Below are 24799 nucleotides of genomic sequence, written 5' to 3'. Positions count from 1 at the left end.
GCATTTTTCAGCATGCAGCAAAGGCATGCTAAGGCACATGAAAATCAACAAGGTGCTTGCTGACAGTCAGCATGGCTTCACTAAGGGGCAATCCTGCCTGACCAATTTGGTGGCCTTCTATGATGGGGCTACAGAACTGATGGACAGGGCTAGGGCAGTTGATGTCATCTACCTGGACTTGTGCAAAGCGTTCGACACTGTCCCACACGACATCCTTGTCTCTAAATTGGAGAGACATCAATTTGATGGATGGACCACTTGGTGGATAAAGAACTGGCTGGATGGCCGCACACAAATTGTTGTGGTCAGTGGCTGGTTACTGGTCCAGCTGGAGACCAGTAACGAGTGGTGTCCCTCAGGGATTGGTGTTGGGACCGGCCTTGTTTAACATCTTTGTCGCTGACATGGACAGTGGGATTGAGTGCACCCTCAGCAAGTTTGCCGATGACAGCAAGCTGTGTGGTTTGGTTGATACCCTGGAGGGAGGGAATGCCATCCAGAGGGACCTTGACACGCTTGTGAGGTGGGCTGATGCCAACCTCATGAAGTTTAACCATGACAAGTGCAAGGTCCTACACCTGGGTTGGAGCAATCCCAGGCATAGCTACTGGCTGGGCAGAGAAGAGATTCAGAGCAGCCCTGCAGAGGAGGACTTGGGGGTGCTGGTCGATGAGAAAATGAACATGAGCCGGCAGTGTGCGCTTGCAGCCCAGAAAGCCAACCGTATCCTGGGCTGCATCAAAAGGAGTGTGACCAGCAGGTCATAGGAGGTGATCCTGCCCCTTTGCTCTTGTGAGACCTCACTTGGGGTATTGTGTGCAGTTCTGGTATCCTCAACATGAAAAGGGCATGGAACTGTTGGAACATAGTCCAGAGAAGGGCCACGAGGATGATCAGGGTACTGGAGCACCTTCTGTGTGAAGATAGGCTGAGAAAGTTGGGGCTGCTCAGCCTGGAGAAGAGAAGGCTGCATGGAGACCTCATAGCAGCCTTCCAGTATCTGAAGGGGGCCTATAGGGATTCTGGGGATGAACTGTTCATTAGGGACTGCAGTGATAGGACAAAGGGTAGTGAGTTAAAACTTAAACATGGAAGTTTAGATTGGCTATAAGGAGGAAATTCTTTCCTGTTAGGGTGGTGAGGCACTGGAATAGGTTGCCCAGGGATGTTGTGAATGCTCCATCCCTGGCAGTGTTCAAGACCAGGTTGGACGAGGCCTTGGGTGATATGGTTTAGTGTGAGGTGTCCCTGCCCATGGCAGGGGGGTTGGAACTTGATGATCTTAAGTCCTTTCCAACCCTAACTGTTCTATGATTCTATGATTCTATTTTGGAGGCAGTGTGATGCATTCAGCTATCTTCCTGGGACTATGGATTAGTTTGTATCATTTTGTTCCTGCAGTTTTTTGTCCTGCCTTGGTGTTCCCATTGATTTTCATCAAAGGAGAGGTGACTGCCTAGAGGAGCAGAAAGAAAGTAAGGGAAAGACTAACTGCAGCATGGACACTTCCTTCTCGTTCGGTTATAGCCTGCTCAATTAAGGAAAAGTAGAAAAATAGACTAAAATTTCTTAATAAACAAAAACTAAGCACTAAGATCCCAGTTATTTGAAGTGCCTGGCTATGTCCAAAATAATGTTGTAGGTTTTTTTAAGAGTTACTCTGGATTCATGTATACCTAATGGAGTCAGACAGGTCAAGGAGCCATTTGTCTGTCTGCACCTTCTTTAAGTGTCACCTTATGGAAGTAAACATCAAGGAGAGGGCTGAAGCACCTCTCTTACGAAGGCAGGCTGAGAGAGTTGGTCTTGTTCAGCCTGAAAAAGAGAAGGCTTCCGAGAGACCTTATAACAATATAAGGTCTTCCAGTACCTAAAGGGGGCCTACAAGAAATCTGAGAGGGACTTTTTACAAGGACATGTAGGGATAGGACAAGGCGGAATGGCTTTAAACTGGCAGAGGGGAGATTTAGATTAGATACTAGGAAAAAATTCTTTACTGTGAGGGTGGTGAGGCACTGTCACAGGTTGCCTCGAGAAACTGTGGCTGCCCCATTCCTGGAAGCATCTAAGGCCAGGCTGGATGGGGCTTTGAGCAACCTGGCCTAGTCAAAGTTGTCCCTGCCATGGCAGGGGAATTGGAACTGGATGATCTTGAAAGTCCCTTCCAAACAAAACCATTCTGTGATAACCTCCACCCGAAGTGTCATTTTACAATCACCCTCATTTCATGTCTTATGCTATTGTGTGGCATTTAGATGTGCTCTTAAATATGCTGTTTTGTCCTAGATGTGGGCATACAAGTTGCACCAAGGGGGGTTTAGATTGGATATTAGGAAAAATTTCTTCACCAGAAAGGTTGTCAAGCCATGGAACAAGCTGCCTAGGGAAGTGGTTGAATCACCATCCCTGGAGGTATGTAAAAGATGTGTAGATGTGGCGCTTAGGGACCTGGTTTAATGGTGGACTTGACGGTGCTGGATTAGCGATTGGACTCATTGATCTTAAAGGTCTTTTCCACGCTAAATGATTTTTTGATTCTATACATCATCAAAGGATGAAATGGTTTTGGCATATCTTGAAGAATTATTGCTATGTAAACAGCCTGAATATCTTTGGGGAGTCTTGAGGCGATTTTAAAGAAGTGCATCTTTTCCAAAGCTGCAGTCATAATACCACTTAGTCTAAATATGCTGTTTAAGCAGTATATTTATCCTAGAGACAACTATTTCCATTAGTTTCAGCTATCTATAAATTCTAGATGTGACCTTTCATCACTGACAGTACAGTTGGTCAGATTAAGATGGTGCTATGGGACACAGCTTTTCTGATGAGAAGACAGTAGCCCTAAACTGCAAAAAGACAACAAGTTTCACATTAAAAGAATACCCCCAAAGAGTACGCACTCTTTAGCTGAATACAGAATTCTTCCATTATATAAAATACCAGCTTGCAGAGCATAAGGGGAGCTATAAGGATGTCAAGGCCTTCATAGCTGCTCTGTATAAATCACAAAGGAAGCTGCGTTTAAAGTATCAAATCAGCAAATTAAATGGGGAGACCTACCAAAATCCAACCCATTTTTCTTTTGGTTTTGCTAGTTTGAAAATCAAAAATATACTATCTCTAAAGTTTGAGATCAAAGCTGAGATGAAAAACTGAAATATGAGACCACTAAATAGTTTTCAAATGTAGGAGCATGTTTAGCAAATAAAAAAAAATCATCAAGCTGTTATGTTTATTTTGGGTTTAATTTAATATATCATTTTGTGGTTGCCCCTTAAAATATGGTCAGAAATCCTGGTAAGGTGACGATGTTTTTTCCATGTCCACCCTCAGAAATGTGAGCTCACTAAAACTGGCAAGAGGCAGAGGTCTTTCTGACAGACAGCTGTTTGGTAACTTGCCTGGGGAGCTGTAGATGGATGTGAGTTTCCAGGGCTGAATTTGGGGTTCTTTGCAGCAGAGGCAGCAGCACTGCAGAGTCCATCCTGTAGTCAGTGATGGCTCCAAAAACACCCAAGACAAAGTTGGGAGCACAGAAATTTTGGGAGCTTCCATCCTGAGCAGGGCTCCCTTCCTGGGGCAGCAGCAGCAGTCCTGCCCTCAAATCTCAGGTTGTCCCACATCCCAGGGTTTGAGTTTCCCTATCCGGTTGGTGTTGAAGTTTTCAAAAGTGAAAAATGATCACTTCAGAGCACACTTTAGAGGGTTTTTGTCCTGCAGTGGGTTTTTTTTATTCTTGTATTTCTTACAGGAGTCTCAGCTTTTAGAAGCACTGTGAAAAGTACTGCATGTATTTTTATGTCATACAAAATTGACTATATCGTGCATCACTGAAATGAGCATTTAGAGTAACTCAGGTTCCTAAAATCTGGCAAATGCTTCTGGTAAATGTAGGGATCTTTGCCTGATGGCAAAACAAACATATCCTTGAATGGAAGTGAAAGTCACATTCCTCCATGTGAAAGATGTTCATCAACAAACCACAGGAATTCTTCCAGAGCCCCCTGTAAAAGGCCTGCCTGGCAAAGGCACTTCACCCTGCAGCCTTTCTGAGCCATTGTACAGAAATCCGTCAGTTCACAAAGTAAGCTGGCCACAAGATGAAAGGAATGTACGATAGTAAATGCATGTTTATCTCAACAGGGTAATTTGATTTCATGCAATTCTAGCAGCGAGATTTGAAAATGACTGATGTTCAACACCCACATCTACAGCCAGATTTGTAAGGGCTTAGTTTCCACTTAACCTTAGCTTGTGGGTAACTAGCATATTTAACTCTTTTTAAAACTGCCCTCAAGGCATAGAGGGATTTGGCTTCTCCTTCATGATCAGATTTATCTTTTTGGAACACCTTCATATTTCAGACACTAGTATGGAGGTTATAATGCAACAGCATTGTCGTGGTTTAACCCCAGCTGGCAACTAAGCACACCACAGCCACTCAATCACTCTCCCCTGGTGGTCTGGGGGAGAGACTTGGAAAGGTAAAAGTGAGAAAAGACAGTTTATTAGGTAAAGGAAAAGCTGTGCACACAAGCAAAGCAAAACAAGGAATTCATTCATCACTTCCTGTCACAGGCAGGTGTTCAGCCATCCCCAGGACAACAAGGCTCCATCATGTGTAACGGTTACTTGGGAAGGCAAATGCCATCAGTCCGAATGTCCCCCCCTTTTCTCTCTCTTTCCCCGGGTTTGTATACTGAGCATAATGTGATATGGTCTGGGATATCCCTTGGGTCAGTGGGGGTCAGCTGTTCTGGCTGTGTCCCCTCCCAGCTTCTTGTGCACCCCCAGCCTCCTTGCTGGTGGGGTGAGAAGCAGAAAAAAAAGCTTTGGCTCTGTGCAAGCACTGCTGGGCTATAACTAAAACATCCCTGTGTTATCAACACTATTTCCAGCACAAACCCAAAACACAGCCCCATACAAGCAACTACGAAGAAAATTAACTCTATCCCAGCCAAAACTAGCACAGGTACTTATTATTATTATTATTATTATTTATTATTACTGCTACAGTTGCTAGGCAGTTTTGGACCAGATTCCCTGCTGTGTTTCACTGGAATTAATGCAAGGCAAATTTAGGAAAGAATTGAAACCAAGAACACCCTTTTCAGTCTTGTGCGCAAGTGTGTAGGACAGAGAGAGCTCCTGCCTGGTGGTACAGAAACAAAGACCTTGGCGTGGTTCACACGCCTGCAGCTGCAGTATAGCATGGTGATCCACATTTGTCACTGAAAGCACTTAAAGTCATTAACCCAGGAATAATTCAGGAGTTGCAGATGGGCCAGAGCTGGTGCTATTTGTCATGTACTTAAAAATGCAGGGAGATCAAGTATCCCATAATAAAGATTGGCACTTGGCTAACTTTGAGTAGGAGATGCTTTCATGCAAAGTTTCTTTGTGATATGTGTGTAATTCTGGGCAAAATGTTCCTTGGCTGAGTCCCTAAGTAATGCTGTAATACAGAAATTAAGAATAGTATCTGATTCTGACACCAATAGTAATATTGATTGGTTGCTATTGAATTTGCTTCCTGATAAGCCATATTGTCTTCTATGAATGCCTCATAATCATTGATGCATATATCTCCATAATACTTGCTGGTGGAGGTGCAGTGGCATTGCTCTCCATTCACAGTTGGATTAGGGACACAGTGATGCTAAAGAGCTTGCCCAAGGTCACACAGGCTATTCTGGGGAACAGAGATTTGAAGCCAGAATCCAGATTTTGACTGCATCCTTTGAAAGTTACAGTAAAAACTAGAGCCTCAACACACCGTCTTTTTCCATAGATCTTGGGTGAGACTTTCTGTGTAGCCAGAGATACAGGGAACTTAAGGGGTTGATTTAAGAGGTTGCTTTGTAGAGCATCTCCACAAAGAGTGGTTTGCTCTGCTGCCTTGCTGCTTGGAGGACAGAGGGGAGAGTGGTGGGGGAGGGATTTCTCTGCAGGAATGCTTCCATGTTTAACATGCTGTGTCCTCCTCCTACTGCTCTCCTTTCACAAGGTATTAACTGCAAGAAGAGGAGGAGGAGGCAACCTGGGCTATTACTGTTTGTTCTTCATACTCAGAAAATTTGAGTAAGCTCTAACCTGAAAGTCTTTGAGTTTACTAAGAACATCAGATGTGTCACCTGAAAAGACACAAATACTGAATGATCTGATACACAAAAGGAATACTATTTCCATACTGCTAGTAGGAGCTGTTACATGATTCATCTTTGTGTATAGTAGCATACTCAGGTTGTTTCCTACATGTCTTAGTTGTCACAGTTACTTATTGCAACATAAATAGTTCACTGTTTTGTTTTGTTTTTTTGCAGGGCAGAAACTACTGGATACCTTAGCTGAAACCTGGGACTTTTTTTTCAGTGATGTCCTGCCCATGCTTCAGGCTATTTTCTATCCTGTGCAGGTGAAAACTCACTCTGTCACTATAGAATCTTGAAAAACTGGAAAAAGCAGCCTTACTGGTTCATCAACAGATTGATGCAATCCTTAAGTCTCTCTCCTTGGGCCAACCTCCCAGTGCAGCTGTTCTGTATAGCCATGTCATGCAAATAAGTTATTTATGCAAACAGGTTTGAAGTGCTTGTGTGAAAAAAATGAAGGGGAACTTTGAAAACCAAAGTGGACTGCAGAGAGGATGGTGATTCCTTCTGCCAACTGACACTAAAAGTCAAAAAAGGTTATGAATGATAAGGTCTACTATGCACACTGTGAAGTAAGTGGAGCTGTGTTGACTTAAATATCTGCATATGAATTTGTACTGGAAGAATCTCCATTTTTGAAAAGGAATTGTATTTCCGAGATTGAACTCTATGCTATTGCAAGTGCACAGCAATAGTCAGTGGAGTAAGACCAATTTACATGAGCACAGAATTTGACCCTGGTAATTTTAGATGCACAATAGGTACTTGATCTGATTCAGATGAAGGATCAATCTTCTAATTTAGTGATGGCCATAGAGTGTTGTTTGTCACTTAAATCCCAAGGAAATCCTTGTACCAGATAGGTACAAGTGACCTTCTGGAGTTGCTCCTATATGCCTAAGGATTTTAGTAGGAGATTGGTGCCTAAACATATTTGAGGAAACTTCAGAAACCTTCTCCCATTTTTCCAGGTGGACTTTATGCCTAAAACAATTGTGCCAATGTTAATGGTATTACTATTTGCAGATCATACAGGCATGAATTCAGTGGAAAATCTTCAGCTTTACACAGAATTTGATTCTGAAGGGGAAGACCTCTAAAAACAGGCAGGGCTACTTCACCCATTCACTTGTGTCTTACTAACAGAAGCTTCAAAAATGATAGAAATAAGATGGTATTAGAACACAATGGGAGTTTTTGTGTTCCGCATAATTCAAATATAAGGCATTTGAACACCTAGAGATATGGGTAGGCTCTCAACCTGGTTTTCCAAAGCACTTGACTAAATTAGAAGTCAGATGTTTCTGAAAAATGCATCAAATACTCCTTTTCACTGTTGTGTTCCTGAAGCCTTTGAAAATAATTTAGCAACAGAAGTCTCCTCACCATTGAGATGGAAATAATTGCTAGAATTTTCAAAGGAGCCTAGAGGGGGTAAGAACCTTAAATCCCATGCAATTTCAAATAGATCTGGGTACCTGATGCTCTGAGGTTACTTCCAGGAGCCCAGCTGGTGCTCTTGTGAATTCAATTCATTAGAAATTGTAGCAAATTTGCGGCCTTCAGTATAAATTGCTAACAAAGTGAAAAGGAATGGGTGAGGTGGAGTGGAATTGGGTCAGGCTTCTTTATTCCAAACTAAGATAAGTCAGTACTAGCTGTGTACCAGACTTTCCGGAAGTGCTAATATTTGGCTGGCAGCACTCATAACTGCAGGCAAGAGTATGTATGTACAGCCATATACACCCAAGTAAAAACCTTGATGCGAGACACAGGAACAGTTTTACAGCCCTTCATAAGGCATGCAGTGTTAATCTCTGCAGGCAGACCTAGCATTGTATTCTTCAGGTGAGATTTTCTTCAATGAGAATGTATTCTTGACCTGCAAAAAGATGTCTTTGAAAATGCATTATGAAACTTTAGCTCTGCTCATGCCTTATAGTGAAGTCTTCCAGACTGTAGAGAAAAGGGGGATCCATAGGTGGGCTGAGTTGGGATTCCCATTGTAATTTGAAGACAGTAACCAGACAGTACTAAAAATCTTTAGAAGCAATAGAAATTCTCTTTTTCAACCCTGCTTTAAAAAAAAAACAACCAACCCAAAAAAAAACAACCCCCAAACCAAACATATATGATACTTTTCATTAAAGTACAAAATATTCATATATATCCTGTGCTCAGATATAATCCCCAACACTGCACCCCGCCATTTTCGCACACAGTCAGGCTCAGTCATTGTGTGCAACATTCATTACTGCCAAATCAAATTCACTGTTCAGACTTGTGGGCTGCTCTGTGTCCTTTGTATGTTTCCTTTGCTTTTCATTTAGGTTTACCATTCTTGTAATCCCTCAGAAGTGGAGGAAGGAATTTTGACAGTGGATATTGAAACTCATTTTCACGCTGCTCATAATCTGTCTTGCTTTGTTTCTGTTTCTAAGGGGAAGGAGCCCTCAGTTCGGCAGCTGGCTCTTCTGCACTTTAGGAATATAATTACCCTCAATATTAAGTTGGAAGATGCATTATCACGTTCTCGGGCCAGAGTTCCACCTTCTATTATTCAGATGCTGTTAATACTCCAGGTAAATTGGCTACTTTTCTCAGTCTGTTTTCTTTATCTTTTTGTACTGTATTGCTGAAGCCCTCTTAAGCAGTCTCTGATTTTGCGCATTCATTGAACACTTCTTACGCAGAATTACAGAGCTTCTGTGCAATTAACTGTGGTCCTGATACCTAAAAGTAGAGACTGCAGAGGTTCAGATCTCACGCCTAAAGATCCAGAGAGCCTGGGAGTAAAGACTTGTTTTGAAACTTGGGCCTTGAAATACAAAATTTTGCAAGCAGATCAGTGTATGTGGTAATAACGTGACTTACATTAAATGTGTGTTATTGCATTAGCAGTTCTGGATATGAACCTTCACATCTGGAGTAGGCAGTTTATGTTTGAATCATGGTCATATTTGGTCACTAGAACCAAATTCTGTCAAAGATGTTGATATAAAACCATTAAGACCAGATACTGTTATTTGTCTTAAGTGTTAGAGTTTTTTTTTTCAGTAGTAGTATTGAGGAGAAACAAAATGGGGAATTCCAGGCAAAAAGCAAGTTTAAGATTTTTTTGCTTAATTAAAGAAAACATGAGTTTGTGTTGAGGAGAAGAAAGGTTGAGGCAGAATGAAGGGAGAAAGGCAGAATGAAGGGAGAAAGTCAGAAGCAGATTCTTCGGAAGTGAGGAAGTTGAGATTTTCTTGGCTGGTGATTTTTTTAATAAACAATTTGATTTACAGCAAATGAAAGGATATAGTTTCTCACATTTAAAATGTTTCTTTGCTCTACATTTCCATATGAATTAGTTCTGTGTTTGAAATTGTTTTAAATAACAGGATAATCTAAAGTTCAGTGATGAAAATAGAGCAAGGAGTAAGATTCTCTTTGCTGCGTGAAGAAATGGTATTTCACCCCTGCTATCACAGTATACTTGTTGGAGTGTGTATAATGGTGCGTTGAACCTAGTTTTCTCAGAAAAAGATACTTATATGATAGGTCTGCCATCTTGCCTCATGTCTCACTTCTCCCTACCCTCCATCTTGCCAAATGCTTCTTGAAACTGCTGGCTGACTGTGGCACAATGACAGTAGTATCAGAGATATTAAGATTCCTAGGAGCTTCATGGAAATTAGTATCTGGAGAGAGGAGAGGAGCCTCAGGGTAAAACTGGAGTATGGTTTTAACTGCATAATGAATCATCAAAGAATTCACATAATTGAACTGTGAACCCAGCTGTGTTAATAGACACCAGAGACACCACATGAGAGAGAGCACCATCGCAAAAAACTTAATCCCAGGAGGGTTGTCTATCAGGCCTCATCCCTTCTTAGATGCATTCTAAACCAGGCTTCAGCAGTGTCATTACTAACAGATCTACAGGCTTTTTTTGTGGTTTCTTTATGGGAGAGTCTGTTGGCTATGGGCAGGATCCGGCTTCGAATGAATTCAGTGGTGAGCTGGGAACTGAATAACATCCTGATTTAGAAAGTTCATAAGAGGTGATATGGAGTCATTTGGCAGGATCAGTGCTACAAGAAACTGTTGCTTTGCACATCTGCTTTCTTCAACAACCAGAAGTGTTAACAAGATGGATGCCTGCTTAGGGTAAAAGACCAAATCCATTCTCATTGCAGATATACTGATGGAAATCAATAATGAAGTGAAAGGGAGTTTGCCCCGGGCGTTTATTTCTGCATACGTTACCTACATGTGGTGGGGATGGTGAAAGCCCTTTCTTGGCAATAGCTCTGCCAAACTTGTGGTTTAAAATCTAATGGAAATTACAGGAAAAGGTCAAAAGAAGATCTGAGAATTAGCTGTTTACATGCTTAGCAGTGTTAGTCAATAATTGGATTTCAGAGCAAAGGCTTTTTCCCAGGCTCAAATGTCACATTAAACAAAAACAGGTTTTATACATTTATGGCATAATAATGGAATTTTCTTGTCTTAGTTTAACTGAACATGTGAGTAGTGCTGGAAAAGAGATGACAATTCAGCTGTCCAAAGAGCATATGGTGGAATTATGTGTGGGGACTTTCCAGACTGGGAGATGGTGTCTCAGTGTGGGCATTGTCTAATCCCTGTTTCTATCTACCTTGTGTATCTCTTCCATTAGAATCTCAGTGACACTGGATTGGACTCCTATGGCTGGAAAATGAGTCTAGTGATGCTGACCCTGGACCAAGTATTGAACTTAGTGCTAAGTTGAACTATTTTTGTTCTGGAGAGCCTCGTGCAGCTGTATTACCTAATTAAGGAGTAGGCCATGTTCTTCAAGACAGCAGTTGTAATGTCAGCTGAAGGTCACAGGTTGACAAAGGCCCGTGCTGACAATCACCAGTCTGTCCTGTTAGACTGGATTAAAGTGGCAGAGATTTGGCAACTAATGCAGGGTGCATCTGGTATTGCTCATGTTTTAGTTTCTTGTAGTGTACAGGAAAAGATCTGTCAGTTTGTCAGGTAAAGACAATTTCCTTATGGAGTGGAAAGGAAGCTTTTTTAAAGAGGAAATGGAAGCTGCAGCAATCCTTGGACTTTGAATTCAGGAGGTAGTTGCTGATTTGGCAAAACAACTCAGTAAGCACACATTTTACCTGAGCTTGTGTTAGCTTTACTGGTTTCAGCATGTGAGTAATTTCATTGACTCCTGTGAAGTTACTGACCTATTGCAAGTTGCACACGTTCCTTGCTTGCTCAGCGGGCTGCACTCTGCCGAAGACCTCCTGAATAGAAGGGCCTGAACTTCATTGTTTGGGTGACTTATTTTTTTTTTTCCTTCTTTGTATCCTTTTTTGTTGTCCACTGTAAACGGGCCAGCATAGCCTGACCCAATTACAATGCACAAACTGAAATGTTAATCCTTTGTGGCAGCTTTACAGGCAACATAAGATGAAGTGCCTTCAGGATATTCCTGTTTTAAGTTGCAGGGTCTTCAAGAGCAGAGTCATGGCTGAGTAAAGAATTATAGAATCATAGAATGGTTTCATTTGGAAAGTACCTTAAGATCATCTAGTTCCAACTCCCCTGCCATGGGCAGGGTTGCCTCACCCTATACCACGTTGCCCAAGGCTCTAGGTAGAGCTCACATGACTATGCCAAGTAGTTGGTCTTGCCTTGATGACCTTTCTCTTTGGGTGAAATTAAGAAGCTGGAGGGAGAAGGATAAACAGAAGTAGAGATTGGAAAAGAATTTTCTCCTTTGTGCTTTTGCGAACCAAAGAGTGCAAAACTACCACTAGAGGGTAAAAAATCTGACTTACTTCCCAAAGGATGTTGTCAAAGACGACATTTGCCACTGAAATCGGAACATCTTTTCTCCAGGTATCTCTCCTGAGGTCTGAGAATATTGGAGGAGAAGCATTTAAGAGTGTTTATCTGTGTCTTTCAGTTACCATCAGGTTTATTTGCATTCACAGAATCTCTCTGGGTAACCCATAGTATTTAAAAACCCTAGAAGAGCACAGCATAGTATCTTTCGTGCTGAGGGATGAGGCCTCACTAAACATAAGCTCTGAAGAGAAAAATAAAACCTGTGGTTTCCTTTTTGGCTTCTCTGAGCTTTGTTTGAACTCCCTTGTCTGTTGTCTTTCTCTGTAAAAGAAGACAAAATAAATACATAAAACTGCACAGTGGGACCAATTTGTTATCTCTGAAAAAATTCCTAAATATAAGTTCAGTTACTTGTACTTTAACGGGGTGGAAAAACCCATTGAAAGAGCTGAAAGCAAAATCTAGACTTCTAGTTTTCCATCACAGCAGCCACATAGCAAACTGAAGGCAGGGTAGTGGTTAAAAACAAAACACCCTTTGCTATGAGAAAACTACAGGGTCCCGCCTGTGGAAAACAGATTTGCTGTAACACTACAATATGTGTCAGCTGGGGTCAAATTTTTATAGCCATAGGCTTTCGAATTTGGTGGTTGCTTTTGAGAGGTTGTCTTACTAAGTCTCTTAGACCTGAAGCACAGGTTGAACAAAGCAGTGCAGGCCTGATGTTTTAACATGCTTTTAATTTCTCTTTACCTTTTTCTGAATTCCTGGTTTATAAGACAAAGTAGAAACCAATAAATGTATTTTAAAATACATTTAAAAAAAAAAAATTACAATAAATCACCATAAACCACATGCACTTCCTTTGGGTTGTGCATGAATGCGTTTTCTTCCTTCTGGTGAGAGGGTGGCTTGTTTGTGTCATTTGCATCAGCCCCATAAGCACATAAGGAGTCAGGTAGGAAATCTTAAAGCTGGGACACTGGCTGACGCAAAAGGAAGAGTCTTTCATTGCTTTGTGTTGACATACGTAAAACTGAGAACCTGGTCCTCAAGATTTGCACCTTAAGAGTATTTTGTAGAAAAAGCACTCACTTCTAAGCAATATCCTCTCTCTTCGTCTGCCTTAGTACCAGCAAGTATCTGTCTCTACCAGCAAGTGGAGTTTGCAATAATTAAATTGACACAGGTTTGTTATCCTGGAATGAATTTGTATTGCCACCATTTTTAACAAGGCATAACATTCATTTGTTGTAAGAAAAAGATTTTTGAAGGACAGTCTTGACCTTTTTGCTATTGAGTACTCATATTTGATTTTTAATTTCTTCATGTGGTTTTCATTGTTGTGCTAGTTTTCTGGTGCTGCGAATCATTTGTACATGGAGGCAGCAAAAATGCTAGAACTATTTCATGTACATTGTGGGGTATTGCCTCGAGCAGGTTAGGATGTGCTGTGTTAATGAGTATGAGACAAGAAGCTGAGAACTGACCAGGAAGTTCAGAACAGTGACAGCAGCACTAGCCAGAATGCAGTGAAGGGGAGCAAGTACCAACCATTGGCTGGCACTTTGGTTGGCCAATGGTGCCAGGCAGGAGCACTAAATGCACTGTTTGTACTCACCAAAGTAGTAACTGACTTGCTTCATTGTCAATCAAGAATAATTCCCCTGCCATAGCTGGGGACCTTGGTGTAAGTGGTAAGAACATGAGTCAGTGACAGTCAGTGGCTATCTGTTTTCCATTCACAAGCTGTAGGCTTATAGTTGAGGAAGGAAACCACATCAGAGGTTTTTTCCCTCTGTAATGCTTTTAGCTTTGCTTCCACTTGGCACTTATTTCATGGCTCACCACAAGAGTGTTTTCTCTAGGGGCAGTGTTGGGGGGGTGAGTGTGGTTGCTCTTAACCATTTTGTAAGCCTGACTGACAGGGGCTTTATCAGTATTAGTTCCAACATAGACTCCATTTCTGCACCACAGAGGTTGAAATATCTCCACTCATGTGGATCCTTTTTGTAACTAAGGCCAATGGAAGTGCATTGCCATGTGAAAAGAACAGATTTCATTTTGAAATCAGGTGCTCTCCAAAACTAGCTCTCATCATATTTGCCAATGCTATGTGTTGCCACTTCTCTAATCTTAAGCAGTGGGAAAGCAGGAAAGCAAAATAAAAATACTGTAGTTGTTTTGCTTTGTTACATATGAACCAGTCTCATGAACACTGTGGTGTAGTAATTCAAATGTGTGCCTTGTCCCTCCTCTTTAACAGAAAGACGGTGTTCAGTGGAACATGACCATAACTTTGTCCATGTCAATTAAACACAATAATTTTAGAAGGCAGTTTGCATTGTGCAAACTCCATTTGGGTGTACATTAACACTGCATTTTAAGAGTACCTCACTTTAAGTATGAAGGTTACCAAAGGTATGGCTTCAGATGGAGTTGATCAAACACTGCAGCAGTTGTTTAGAGTGCCCTGACATGATCCATCAGGTTCCCCGCAGTTACTGCCAGTTTGCTGTCTTGCACTTTGGTCTTGTCCTCCTTCAAATTACTCAACACTTGCCTTGGGGCTAGAGTGGGCATGCATAGGGTTCTGGTGTAGCTGCCGCCTGTGGCACCTGAGACTGCCTTAGCCCATAATAATTTACTTGTGCAACCTAAGTGTAAGTTGTTTCAGCTCAAGTCAGTTAGATGCATGTTGAACCTCAGCTCAACCAGGTTATCTATACTAAAATATATGTCTGTCTCCTGGAATTTGCCTCCATTAATGAAACTGGCCTATTAAAACCACTATAAGTTCATTGGTAGGCAAATCCTTAATCTTTAACAACCCAGAGTTAAATCTGTAAAACAATTCTTAACTTGAATTAGAATGTCCCTGCAGAACTTGTGATTTTATCAAATAAGAGGGGAAGGTTTTAACTTAATTGCATTAATTTGTACAAATGTCTTTTGTGGACCCATTTGAGCCAGTAGACTAAAACTGGCATAAAAGATAGCTTAGAAATTTTGACTATCGAAAAACTCTGAGTAGGAAAGGTTCCCATGGTGCAAGAATCCTTTGAGGCATGGTGCTTTAATACTGTAATTCATGGGCTGTCCACAGGGGGAACATAAGAAAGTTAATCTAAGCTACCTTTTAAAGACAATTAATTAAACCTCATTAAAACTCTGTATGGACACTCATTCTGAGAATTAAAGGGGTAGGAAGGGAGACAAATTAATCACACTTCAGTTCTACATCAGAGGCCTAAGCACAACTTATCTAAACAGCTTTCTCTTCTTAATTTAGTGAATATAATTTCGTTTTCCTGAGTGTCCCCAGGTAGACAAAGCCACAGAGGAATTGTGGCTGTTTAGTTGCCCAGAGCTTTACAGGATGGGATCCCAAGTCACTTCTTGGCTGTCGTATGTGACCACAGACCTGGGAGCCATCCCAGGTGCCACCAGCTATGGCAGTGATGGTACCCAGCACAAAAGGGGAGGACTTTTTGCTCTTTGTGACTGAATTGTGTCCATGCAGGTAGCCAGGTGAGCCGATTCTGCAGTTGGGGTCACTGGTGCAGCACCTCCTGTTCTTCCTGCTGGGTTTCACCTGTCCCTGCTCACAAGAAGAAAAACACAAGTAATGTCCAACAGAAAGGCTGCAGGGTTCTTTGCAGTGTTGCATACATATGCTTCCCCATGGTTTTTTGGAGACGAGTCAACGTCACTTTCCAGTTGGATCTGCAGCTCGGTTTGGAGTGGTTTCGATAGTCCCCTGTGCAGGTACCACCATGCCTACATCTTCTTACTGCCTAAAGCTTTCTGGCTGAGCACACAGCTAGCAGAGAAACTTCCCACCAGGAGATTTCAGAGGCAGCCCATGTGCTTATTCAGCTCCTTGAGCCCTTCTTGTGGCAGACATGGGGCTCCGAAGTGCTTACTGCATTTTTAACACCAGTGCTTGCTGGCAGCACAGCTTCTTCCATCATCTTGCAGGCTTCTGTGTCACCTTTTACCTTCCCATACATTACCTTCTGATTCTTTTCTCCTCCCAACACCATCTTCTTTTCTCATGGGACAGAAGGGAAGACAGCAGAGAAGCTAGTAACTGGCAGCATGTTAGTCACATGGAGGACTAACTGTGCCACTGGCCTGTTAGACAGTCTCAACTGACAAGCATCGCTCAGCAATGTCCAAACTGCAGAGTCCTCCTGGAAGCACTGATGACCTGAGCAAGTTATGGAGATGTGGGCAGCAGCTGTTGGAAATGCAGATGCTGTGAAGCTCAGTTTGCCATCCAGGCAGTGGGAGCTGGAGCTGGTTACATACTCTGGCAGGCAGCCATCTGTCCATCTGGTCTGGGGACAGACGAGGGCACAGCCAGAGGTCCTTTCCCTAGAAAGGAGGTGTCCCCCAGCAGCAGGCACTGAGTGGTTTGCCCACATTGGTGTGAATGGCAACTTCGTGGAAGAGTCCCCTGTAATTAGAGAGGAGCGAAATGAATTATTTCCTGTATGAATTGTTTGTAAGCAACTCTGGCAGCTGTTTGCTTTCAGTCAGGAGTGATTTCTCCTGGGGTTTTGGTGCTTGCCTGTTTCTCTGTCTGTACTATAAAATTTTATTATTATGGAAAGATGTGTTCCTATTTAAGCTGACAGGGTGATTAAAACAAGTTACATAAAATGCCTTAGCCTCTGCCTTCTCCCCAGAAGGTGCACTGAAAAGGGAAAGAATTGTGAAAAGTACGGAAGCTTCTGCTCTGTAGTGCCACCCAAGCCTACCCCAAGCCATTCCTCTCCTGGTCTGTGGTTGATAGTGGCAGAACCAGGAGCCCACAGGGACAGCATGTACCATGCTCGTGGCATGGGGCTTGTACAAGGGGCTTTGTGGTTTATTTCTTCCAAAAATAAAAAGGCTGTGTGTTGCAGTCTGGAAAAGACAGGGCGGTGATTGAATGAGTCTCTCAGAGGCATCCTTTCTTCCATGGTGAGTGGACAGGGTTAACTGTCTTCTATCAGTAATTTCACAGACTTAGCCTTAGCTCTGCTGCAGCTGCGGAAGAAACAACCATGTGGCACAGTGATATGTGACACATACTGTGAAATTCATTAACTTGTCACTACCCAATTATTACAAGCAATTAAAAGGTAAACAGTTAATCATGTGACAGAGCAGGAGTCAGATTACTTTATTTGATTTAAACTGTTATCTGTTGGCAGCCTTCTCCTGTTTCTGGTGAGCTACCGGGTGGTTGCAGAAAAACTTCTGCAGCACAAGGTGACAGCTATGTGACAGGTCATGACTGCAAGTCAGCCGTGTGGGCAGTCATGCCGAGCATCCCCAGTACAACATGGTTTTGCTGTGAGAGAACCAGCTGGCCTTGGTGGTATAGTTTTGCTGAGAAGCAGCCATCCATCAGGAGGGTGAGAGCTGTGGTGGGCAAGCCATGGGTGCAGTGAGTAGAGGGGACCGCTCCTCACTCATGTGCTCTTCACAATGGATCCTCTGGTTTTAAGTCATTAGCCAGGGGATTGCTGTGCTCTTGATTCAAATGCAAAGCTAAAAGCAAGCATGCTGCAATCAAGCAGATGATGCTGGCAAGAGGAAAAGCCATTGTTTAGCCTGGCTGGAATCTGTCAGAAAGGTATTTTGCAAAATACAGCTGCTGGAGTGGCTCTCACATAAAACCAATTACATTTCTTCTCCTTAAGGAGCTGAGAGCTGCCAGCTGCTCCTGTTGCTGACCACCACGTATCTCCAAGCCTCCCTTCTTTCTAGTGTGGGTAGACAAGAGCCTTCATGCACTGTGCACTATATAAACACAATGAAAATAGTCTCTGCACTAAAGTTTGTGTAGCTTGATGCCAGAGATGGTAGATGTATCTGGACAGACAAATAGGGAACAGGAGGAAACAAGAAGACAAACATGCAGCCCAGAAAGCCAACCGTATCCTGGGCTGCATCAAAAGGAGTGTGGCCAGCAGGTCGAAGGAGGTGATCCTGCCCCTCTACTCTGCTCTGAGTGAGACCTCACTTGGAGTATTGTATGCAGTTCTGGTGTCCTCAACGTAAAAAGGACATGGAACTGTTGGAACAAGTCCAGAGGAGAGCCACGAGGATGATCAGGGGACTGGAGCACATCCTGTATGAAGACAGGCTGAGAAAGTTGGGGCTGTTCAGCCTGGAGAAGAGAAGGCTGCGTGGAGACCTCATAGCAGCCTTCCAGTATCTAGAGGGGGCCTACAAGGATGCTGGAGAGGGAATCTTCACTAGGGACTGTAGTGATAGGACACGGGGTAACGGGTTAAAACTTAAACATGGAAGTTTAGATTGGATATAAGGAAGAAGTTCCAGTGGTGAGGCACTGGAATAGGTTGCCCAGGGAGTTTGTGAATGCTCCATCCCTGGCAGTGTTCAAGACCAGGTTGAACAGAGCCTTGGGAGGCATGGTTTAATGTGAGGTGTTCCTGCCCACAGCAGTGGGTTGGCACTAGATGATCTTAAGGTCCTTTCCAACCCTAACTATTCTATGATTCTATGCTAAAAGTGATTTTATGACATATAATATGTTGTTTGCCTTAGTGGTCTAGGTGTCCTCTAGAGACAGTGTGGTCCTTCTTGCCCTCTTGTAGGTTGCCTGTTGGTCTTCAAGAAAAAAAATAAATCCTTCATTCCTCCTGTATCACTCATGAGCCTTTCTTGTGGTTTCCTTGTTTAGATGAAGAGAATAAAACCTTGGAAGAAGCATCAGGGTATTTCCACTGTTTCTCAAAATGTCTGAATGTCATGAGGACAGATGTTTAGGCAGTATGAAGCTAATGCAGCTTGTAGTAAAGCCTGTGTATAGTAGATGAGGAATTGCGTAGTAGCTTTGCCTGGAAAGCTCTAGAACATGGTTACATATGTGGCTGTGGTGTTAACATTTAAAACAGAACCAAGGAGAAGGCTTGCTCTAAGAAGCTGGCTGTGTGATATTCTGTGAATTAGATTAAAGCACCAGCCAGCACTGAGAGGAAAAAAAAAGGGACTTTCATTTCAGCATTAGAGTCATATCAACAGGAGGTAGGTCAGGGCATCTGCTGGTTTCAACCACACAGGCTTCCATTACGTAAAGACCTAGCACAGTTGTTCCATGACTTGCTGAATGCTGCTGAATTTTGCCAGAGCATGGAGTTGCCAGAGTGCATGTCCCTAGTGGGTGGTAGGGACAAAGGAGGGAAGGTCTGTCCTTCAGAGCCACTCCTGCAATCACATCCCTAATCTGTGTACTGTTTGCAACTGGGGAGTGCTCTGCTCAGTGCTCTCTGCCTGCAAACTCAGATTTTGTATGCTTGTATTTTTTTGTTTCTTTTTATCCACTACTTGGGTTGCTGAGAGAAGGTTTCTGCTCCAGATCCAGTTATTTTCCAAGTATTCTGAATTGGCAAAGACATTTTTATTGAAATTAAATCATTCTGTACAAATGTGTTGCTTTCGGCAAACCTTTTGCTTCAAGCCAGAAGGGCTCCCTAAGGCCCAGGATGCCAGGCACCTGTGCTCCAAAACTTAGGTGATGTGGGACTGATGGAAGCTCTACCTACTTGTGCAAGAAAATTACCATGAAGCACAGCTCATTTTCCAGTTACCGTGGTGCATTACTTGTGCCTACACAAGCAGCAGGCTGAGGGCAAGCAGATGTCCTGAGAGTTTGGTTGCCTGAGCCATTGTTTGGTGTCTGAGCCATGCACCTTCTTAAGCCAGGAGAAATAGGTGATCTGGAGGTGATCTGCTGCTTTCTGGCTCAGGGGGATGAGTTGCTGGTGATGAAAATGGTGTTGCTGTCAGAAATAGCAAATACTTTAAAAATCCAGAAGGCAGAGCTGACACATCTGCTCAGTCTATTCAAGGGTATTTCAGAAAAGAAGAAAACTCATGGAGTAGATTCAGTCACCTGTAAAGGATGAGGCAGCAAAGAGGATGCTGAGGGATGAATTTTCATTACTGATTTAAAAGGGGAGTGTGGCTGTGAAAGGCAGTATCAGAAATCCTCGCAATTAGGCAACAGCAGTCAAGTTAACGTTTGCAGCTCTTCAAAAGCCTTTCTTGAGTGTCTCCTCAAAAGAGCCTGGATACACTGAGGGAGAGCTCTGCCATCCCTTTTTCTGTATGAGTACCCACCTGAAAATAGATGCAAGATGGATTTTCTTGTAATAAATGATAATAAATGTTAAATGAGAAAACACTTAGAGCCAAGAGTAGGTCAAAGACTTGAATGGTCAGAGTTAAAAGTCATCAGTTCCCCAGCAAGGTTAGATGAGCTTAATGTGTATAGATCAGCAAGAACTTCAAGAGGGAGCCTAAAAACAAATGAGACGCTTTATTCTCTTGGACATTAAACATCACATCTAATTATTTGGTAACTCGCAGGGTGATCTCTGCATGGGGCTGCACAAGCACTTTTGTGCACGTGTGTGCTTGCCTGTGATTGCAATGTAGCAGTGGTAAAGCATTTGTAAATGCAGATAAACTAACTCCAGGTCAAATTTATTCCATAAACTGCTCTTCAGAGACACTTACCTCTGCATAGATTCATTTGGTGGGTTATTTCAAAGTCATTTTAGCTTATTTGACTGAGATGATTGCAGCTTTCATCTGTGCCCAGGGGAGTCACTTAGCTGGGAAGCAGACAACCTCTAGCCCTAAAACTATGAAAGACAAAAGTGCATACCATTATTTTGTAGGATCTTTATTAGCAAACTGGCTGTTCAGCTTCTGCAGGATCTTAAGCACAGTACTTAAGTCCTCAAAGGGACTTCCTTACTTTTAGTCATTTCATATCTTACTTATCTTCAGTCTTCATCTTCTGCTTTGTCTTTTGCAGTCTCATATAAAACATCTAGTAACAGTTTAAAGGGAGATAATATATTGGATTTCTGTGCGTCACAGGAAGACTAGCCTGTTTGTAGTCTTTGATCCTTTCTGGAAACTAAAATCCTATTGCTATCTTTCTGCAGCCAAGCCATTTGAAAAACTCTCTCACCAGCGGAACACAAACCGCATCTGGGTGTTTTGTCTTCCTTATCTTTTGTCTGTGTCTCAGTGCCACCAGTGAAAAGAGAGAGACAGAGCAGCTTCTCATGCTGACATTGACATAACTTGGCACTTGCTGGAGATTAAAGTGAATATGACAAGATCTTTATTTCTGAGGCAGTCACAAGGATCTGAAGTGCTGACTTCTGTCAATATGGCAATGGCAAGCTTCTCTGCCTCTCCCTCCCGTGAACGTTGTTGCTATGAGAAAAACAAGAAGCAGAGATGAGACAAGACACGATTTAACCCTTCAGATATTCTAGGCTTTACCAGTGTGCCAGCAACTTAGGATAAAATAAAGAGAGGAAAAAAACATTGTGAGGCAACACTACCGAGGGCTCATAACAATACAGCCATGAACTGTGCAGCTGCATCTGTCCTTACTTTGCAAAAAGGATACTGGTGCCTAGGAGTGGACATGTAATGCATAGGGCACAGCTTCCTGTGGTTCTAAACCAGTATAAAATTGTTAACCTAACAGGGATTATTCTGCCTAAAAGCAATTGAGAATTTGACGTACAAGTCCTGCTTCTCACATTTCCTCCCACTGTGAGATATACCTGTTTGTGGGCACACATAGTGCAGTCTTACAGGTTTATTGAAAATAAGTCAATTATGAATTCTTAGCCTCCTCCATTGGACTGAGATTGCCCTGTGAGAGGGGAAACTGCTTTCTTCCAGCTTGTTCCAGTCTGCAAAGATGTGTCCTCCATTTCCCCCCAACTCAGGCACATTTTCTCATTCTGCTTTGGACTGCTGCAGAGAAACCCTCCACAGGATAGAGGGCACAAGTAGTTTAAGCAGATCAGGTTCAGCTTAGTCAACACAGGCTTGAACAAAACAAAATCTCATCCTGCTTGAAGCAGTTTTGATTCTGTTTCCTAAAGGTTAAAATAATGACCAGGTTGTCTGCTTGGAATGAAAGTGGTATGAATCACCAGGGAAACCCAGGAGGAAGTACCTGAAATAGTCTGTCCTGGCAAACATGGACAAGTGGGCTAGAAGCAGGAGCAGGAAGATTAAACTTCCAGTCCTTTGACCCCTTTCTGCTCCCAGTTACTTTGTTGGAGGGTGTTTCTTTTGACCCAGATGTCTCTTCAAAATGGATCGACTGATCTTGTAATCTCTCTTAGTGAGCTGCCAGAGTTTCCTCAATGTTTTTATGGAACTTGAAGCTCTCAGTTGGAGAGCCCTCCAGAAATGCTGAGCCCCATTGAAGCTAGTAGAAGAGCGTGGGCTAACAATGTGGTCTTGCTGTAAAAAACACTAATGATACGCTGGTCTGCGTTAGACAAGGGAGGTGATCTTTCCCCTCAGTACTCTTGAGGTCACATGTATGTCCAGTTCTGGGCTCCTCAGTACGAGACATGGATATTCTGGAGAGAGACCAACAAAGGAGCGTGAAGATGATAAAGGGACAGGAACATCTGTTATGAGAGAGCTGGGACTGTTCAGCCTGGAGAAGGGTCAGGGAGATCTTACTAATCCAACAAATGCCTGAAATGGGAATGTAAAGATGAAGCCAAGCTCTTCTCAGTGGTGCTCAGTGACGGGAACAGAAGCAAATGGTACAAAATAAACACAGGAGGATGTTTCTGAACATAAGGAAACAGTCTTATTGTGAGGGTGACTCAGCACTGGCATAAGTTGCCCAGAGAGCTGGAGGCATCTCCATGCTTGTTGACATTCAGAAGCCACCTGGACATGGTTCTGGGCAACTGCTCTGGGTGGCTCTGCTTGAGCAGCAGGGTTGGACCAGGTGACTCCAGAGGTCCCTTCCAGCCTCAGCCATTCTGTGGTACTGTGAGCATCAGGATTTCATCAATATAAGTGGAAAAATTCATCACTCTCTCCATGGACCTGTTTTCGCCCAGTTTCCACCCTTGCTGGTTTGGGCTGGACTGCCAGCTGATGCCAGTCAGCATAGTTAACTGCAATTAGCATTCAGAGTTAAGCTGAATAATTGTTACTAACAGTCTGGTTCTTCTCTGTCAGACAGCAGAAGGGTTCAGCATTGCACTCACCTGGAAGGCTGCAACTACATAAGAAAAGCACTTAGTGAAAGTATGAAAGAAATCCATCTTCTCCCCTGTTCAGAGGGCTCGGTAGTTATGTTGGTTCCTTATTTCTGGAAGCTAGTTATTCTATCAGTTATTGACCATCTTCATCTTGTTGGTTAAATAATTTCTAGCGCATACTGTTTATGCGTAAGGGCTACTGCAAAGTCCCATGCAGCAAGTTTTTTACATCACTCTTTCCCAGAAGCACAAATGTATTCTACAGGAAAGCCTGCGCTGAGCCTGCCTTATTTCCTTTTTTTGTCTGTGCACTTTTCCTGCTGCCACTGTTAGCAAGAAAATGTTGAATTTAGTTAACATTTGGTCTGACACTGCACAGCTGATTCTGTGCAGTGGGTTACCATCGGTGTCAAGACTGCAAAGACTGAGAAGAGTCTGTTATCACATCTGATACCTCCATGGGTTTACTCTGCTGCTCTACAAATGTAATTAATTTGTATAATACTAGGGATTCGCTTTGCAGGGCTGACTCCCAGGGAATAGTTGGGCAATTGGGGGTGAAAGGGCCCAATATCTCTACCTACTTGGGCTTCCTGATTTTGTGTTGGAACTCAGGGGATTCCTGCAGGGGTTATGAAAGCAAGAGCTTCGAGTTTTCCAGTAGAGTGTTGTGCATGTCAGCTAGAGTAAATGACATTATCCAGGTGTTCCTGCTCCGGCAGGGGGATTGGACTAGATGATCTTTCGAGGTCCCTTCCAGTCTCTAGCATACTGTGATACTGTGTGACTCCCACAATGATGCTCCATGGTACAGTAAGAGCAGCAGCTCTAAACAGCACTGTGGTCTCCTCCAAAGCATGAGGCTGTGTGGGTTTGGCCAGTGAAAGTGCCACAGTGGTGTAGAGAAAACAAATTTTTTACACACCTGGGGACCACCCCTGAAGCCTTTTCTCAACCAAGCAAATGGTAACATAACTTCACTGCCTTAGGTTTGTGTTTGAGCATTGCAATATCAGTAAAGATTAGATGGTTAGCTATTAGATATTGAGTATGTGCAAAGCAAGATGGAGGGATGCAGACCTCAGTCCAGAATATGCACATGTATCAAAACCAGGAGCACATGCTGTGCCACTAGTGGTGCATATGGAAAGGACTTTGTCCTCAATTCCTCCCCACAGTGATTTCATGCCTGCCCTGTGACCAGATTGCTCTGTGTCGGTCAGGTTTTGGAAGGCTAGATGTGATGCAGTGAAAGGTGCTCCATGCACCAAAATGGGATAGTGATGGCCTGTAAGGACACTGTCTTCCAGATCTCTTACAAGCAAGGCTGCTGCTATCCCTTTGACTAAAATAAGAAGCAGATCTTGCTGTTTATGTGGTCACCAGGGTGTGCACTTGCCAATTCTCCACCAGCAGTGTTAGCTGAATGATGTGTGTTTTCACTATAGATATTATTTTGTGTCTGCCTTGCGGTATGTCTTGTGACTTCTAATTTCAGTTTTACCTGGGAGTAGCTGAGCAGCTATTATTATCTAGTGTTTGTTAGTTTAACACCACTGCATGTGTGTTTCTTTCAGATGTATTGATCTGACCTGTTGTCAGTTAAAGAAAGAAATGTGGTTCTTAATGAGTTTTCCTTTCCTCCAAGGAATCTGCTGCTTTTAAGCAGGAAGTAGTTATGTTTCTTAGCTGTTTTCCTGTGTGGCTAAGGCAGGGCAGTACATGAGGCCAGGACCTCACTTTACATTTGGGTCT

General features: G+C 42.9%; 1 protein-coding gene across 9 annotated transcripts in view; it reads left to right on the top strand.

Moving 5' to 3' along the window:
- PRR5 (proline rich 5) overlaps positions 1 to 24799 on the top strand; it is a 94323-nt gene that overhangs the window by 56445 nt on the left and 13079 nt on the right. For all 9 annotated transcript variants that reach the window (XM_061472046.1, XM_061472043.1, XM_061472045.1 and 6 more), the window contains 2 exons: positions 6327 to 6418; positions 8597 to 8737. In XM_061472046.1, coding sequence (XP_061328030.1) covers positions 6327 to 6418; positions 8597 to 8737 — 233 coding nt within the window. The remainder of the gene's footprint in view (positions 1 to 6326; positions 6419 to 8596; positions 8738 to 24799) is intronic.

The sequence above is a fragment of the Pezoporus flaviventris genome, unplaced genomic scaffold (assembly GCF_033815535.1).
Source record: "Pezoporus flaviventris isolate CSIRO_AGI_PZ_B2104156 unplaced genomic scaffold, CSIRO_AGI_Pfla_v1 ptg000070l, whole genome shotgun sequence".
Lineage (NCBI taxonomy): Eukaryota > Metazoa > Chordata > Aves > Psittaciformes > Psittacidae > Pezoporus > Pezoporus flaviventris.
Note: the sequence above shows the minus strand (reverse complement) of the source record. Positions and strands in the feature narration are given on the sequence as shown.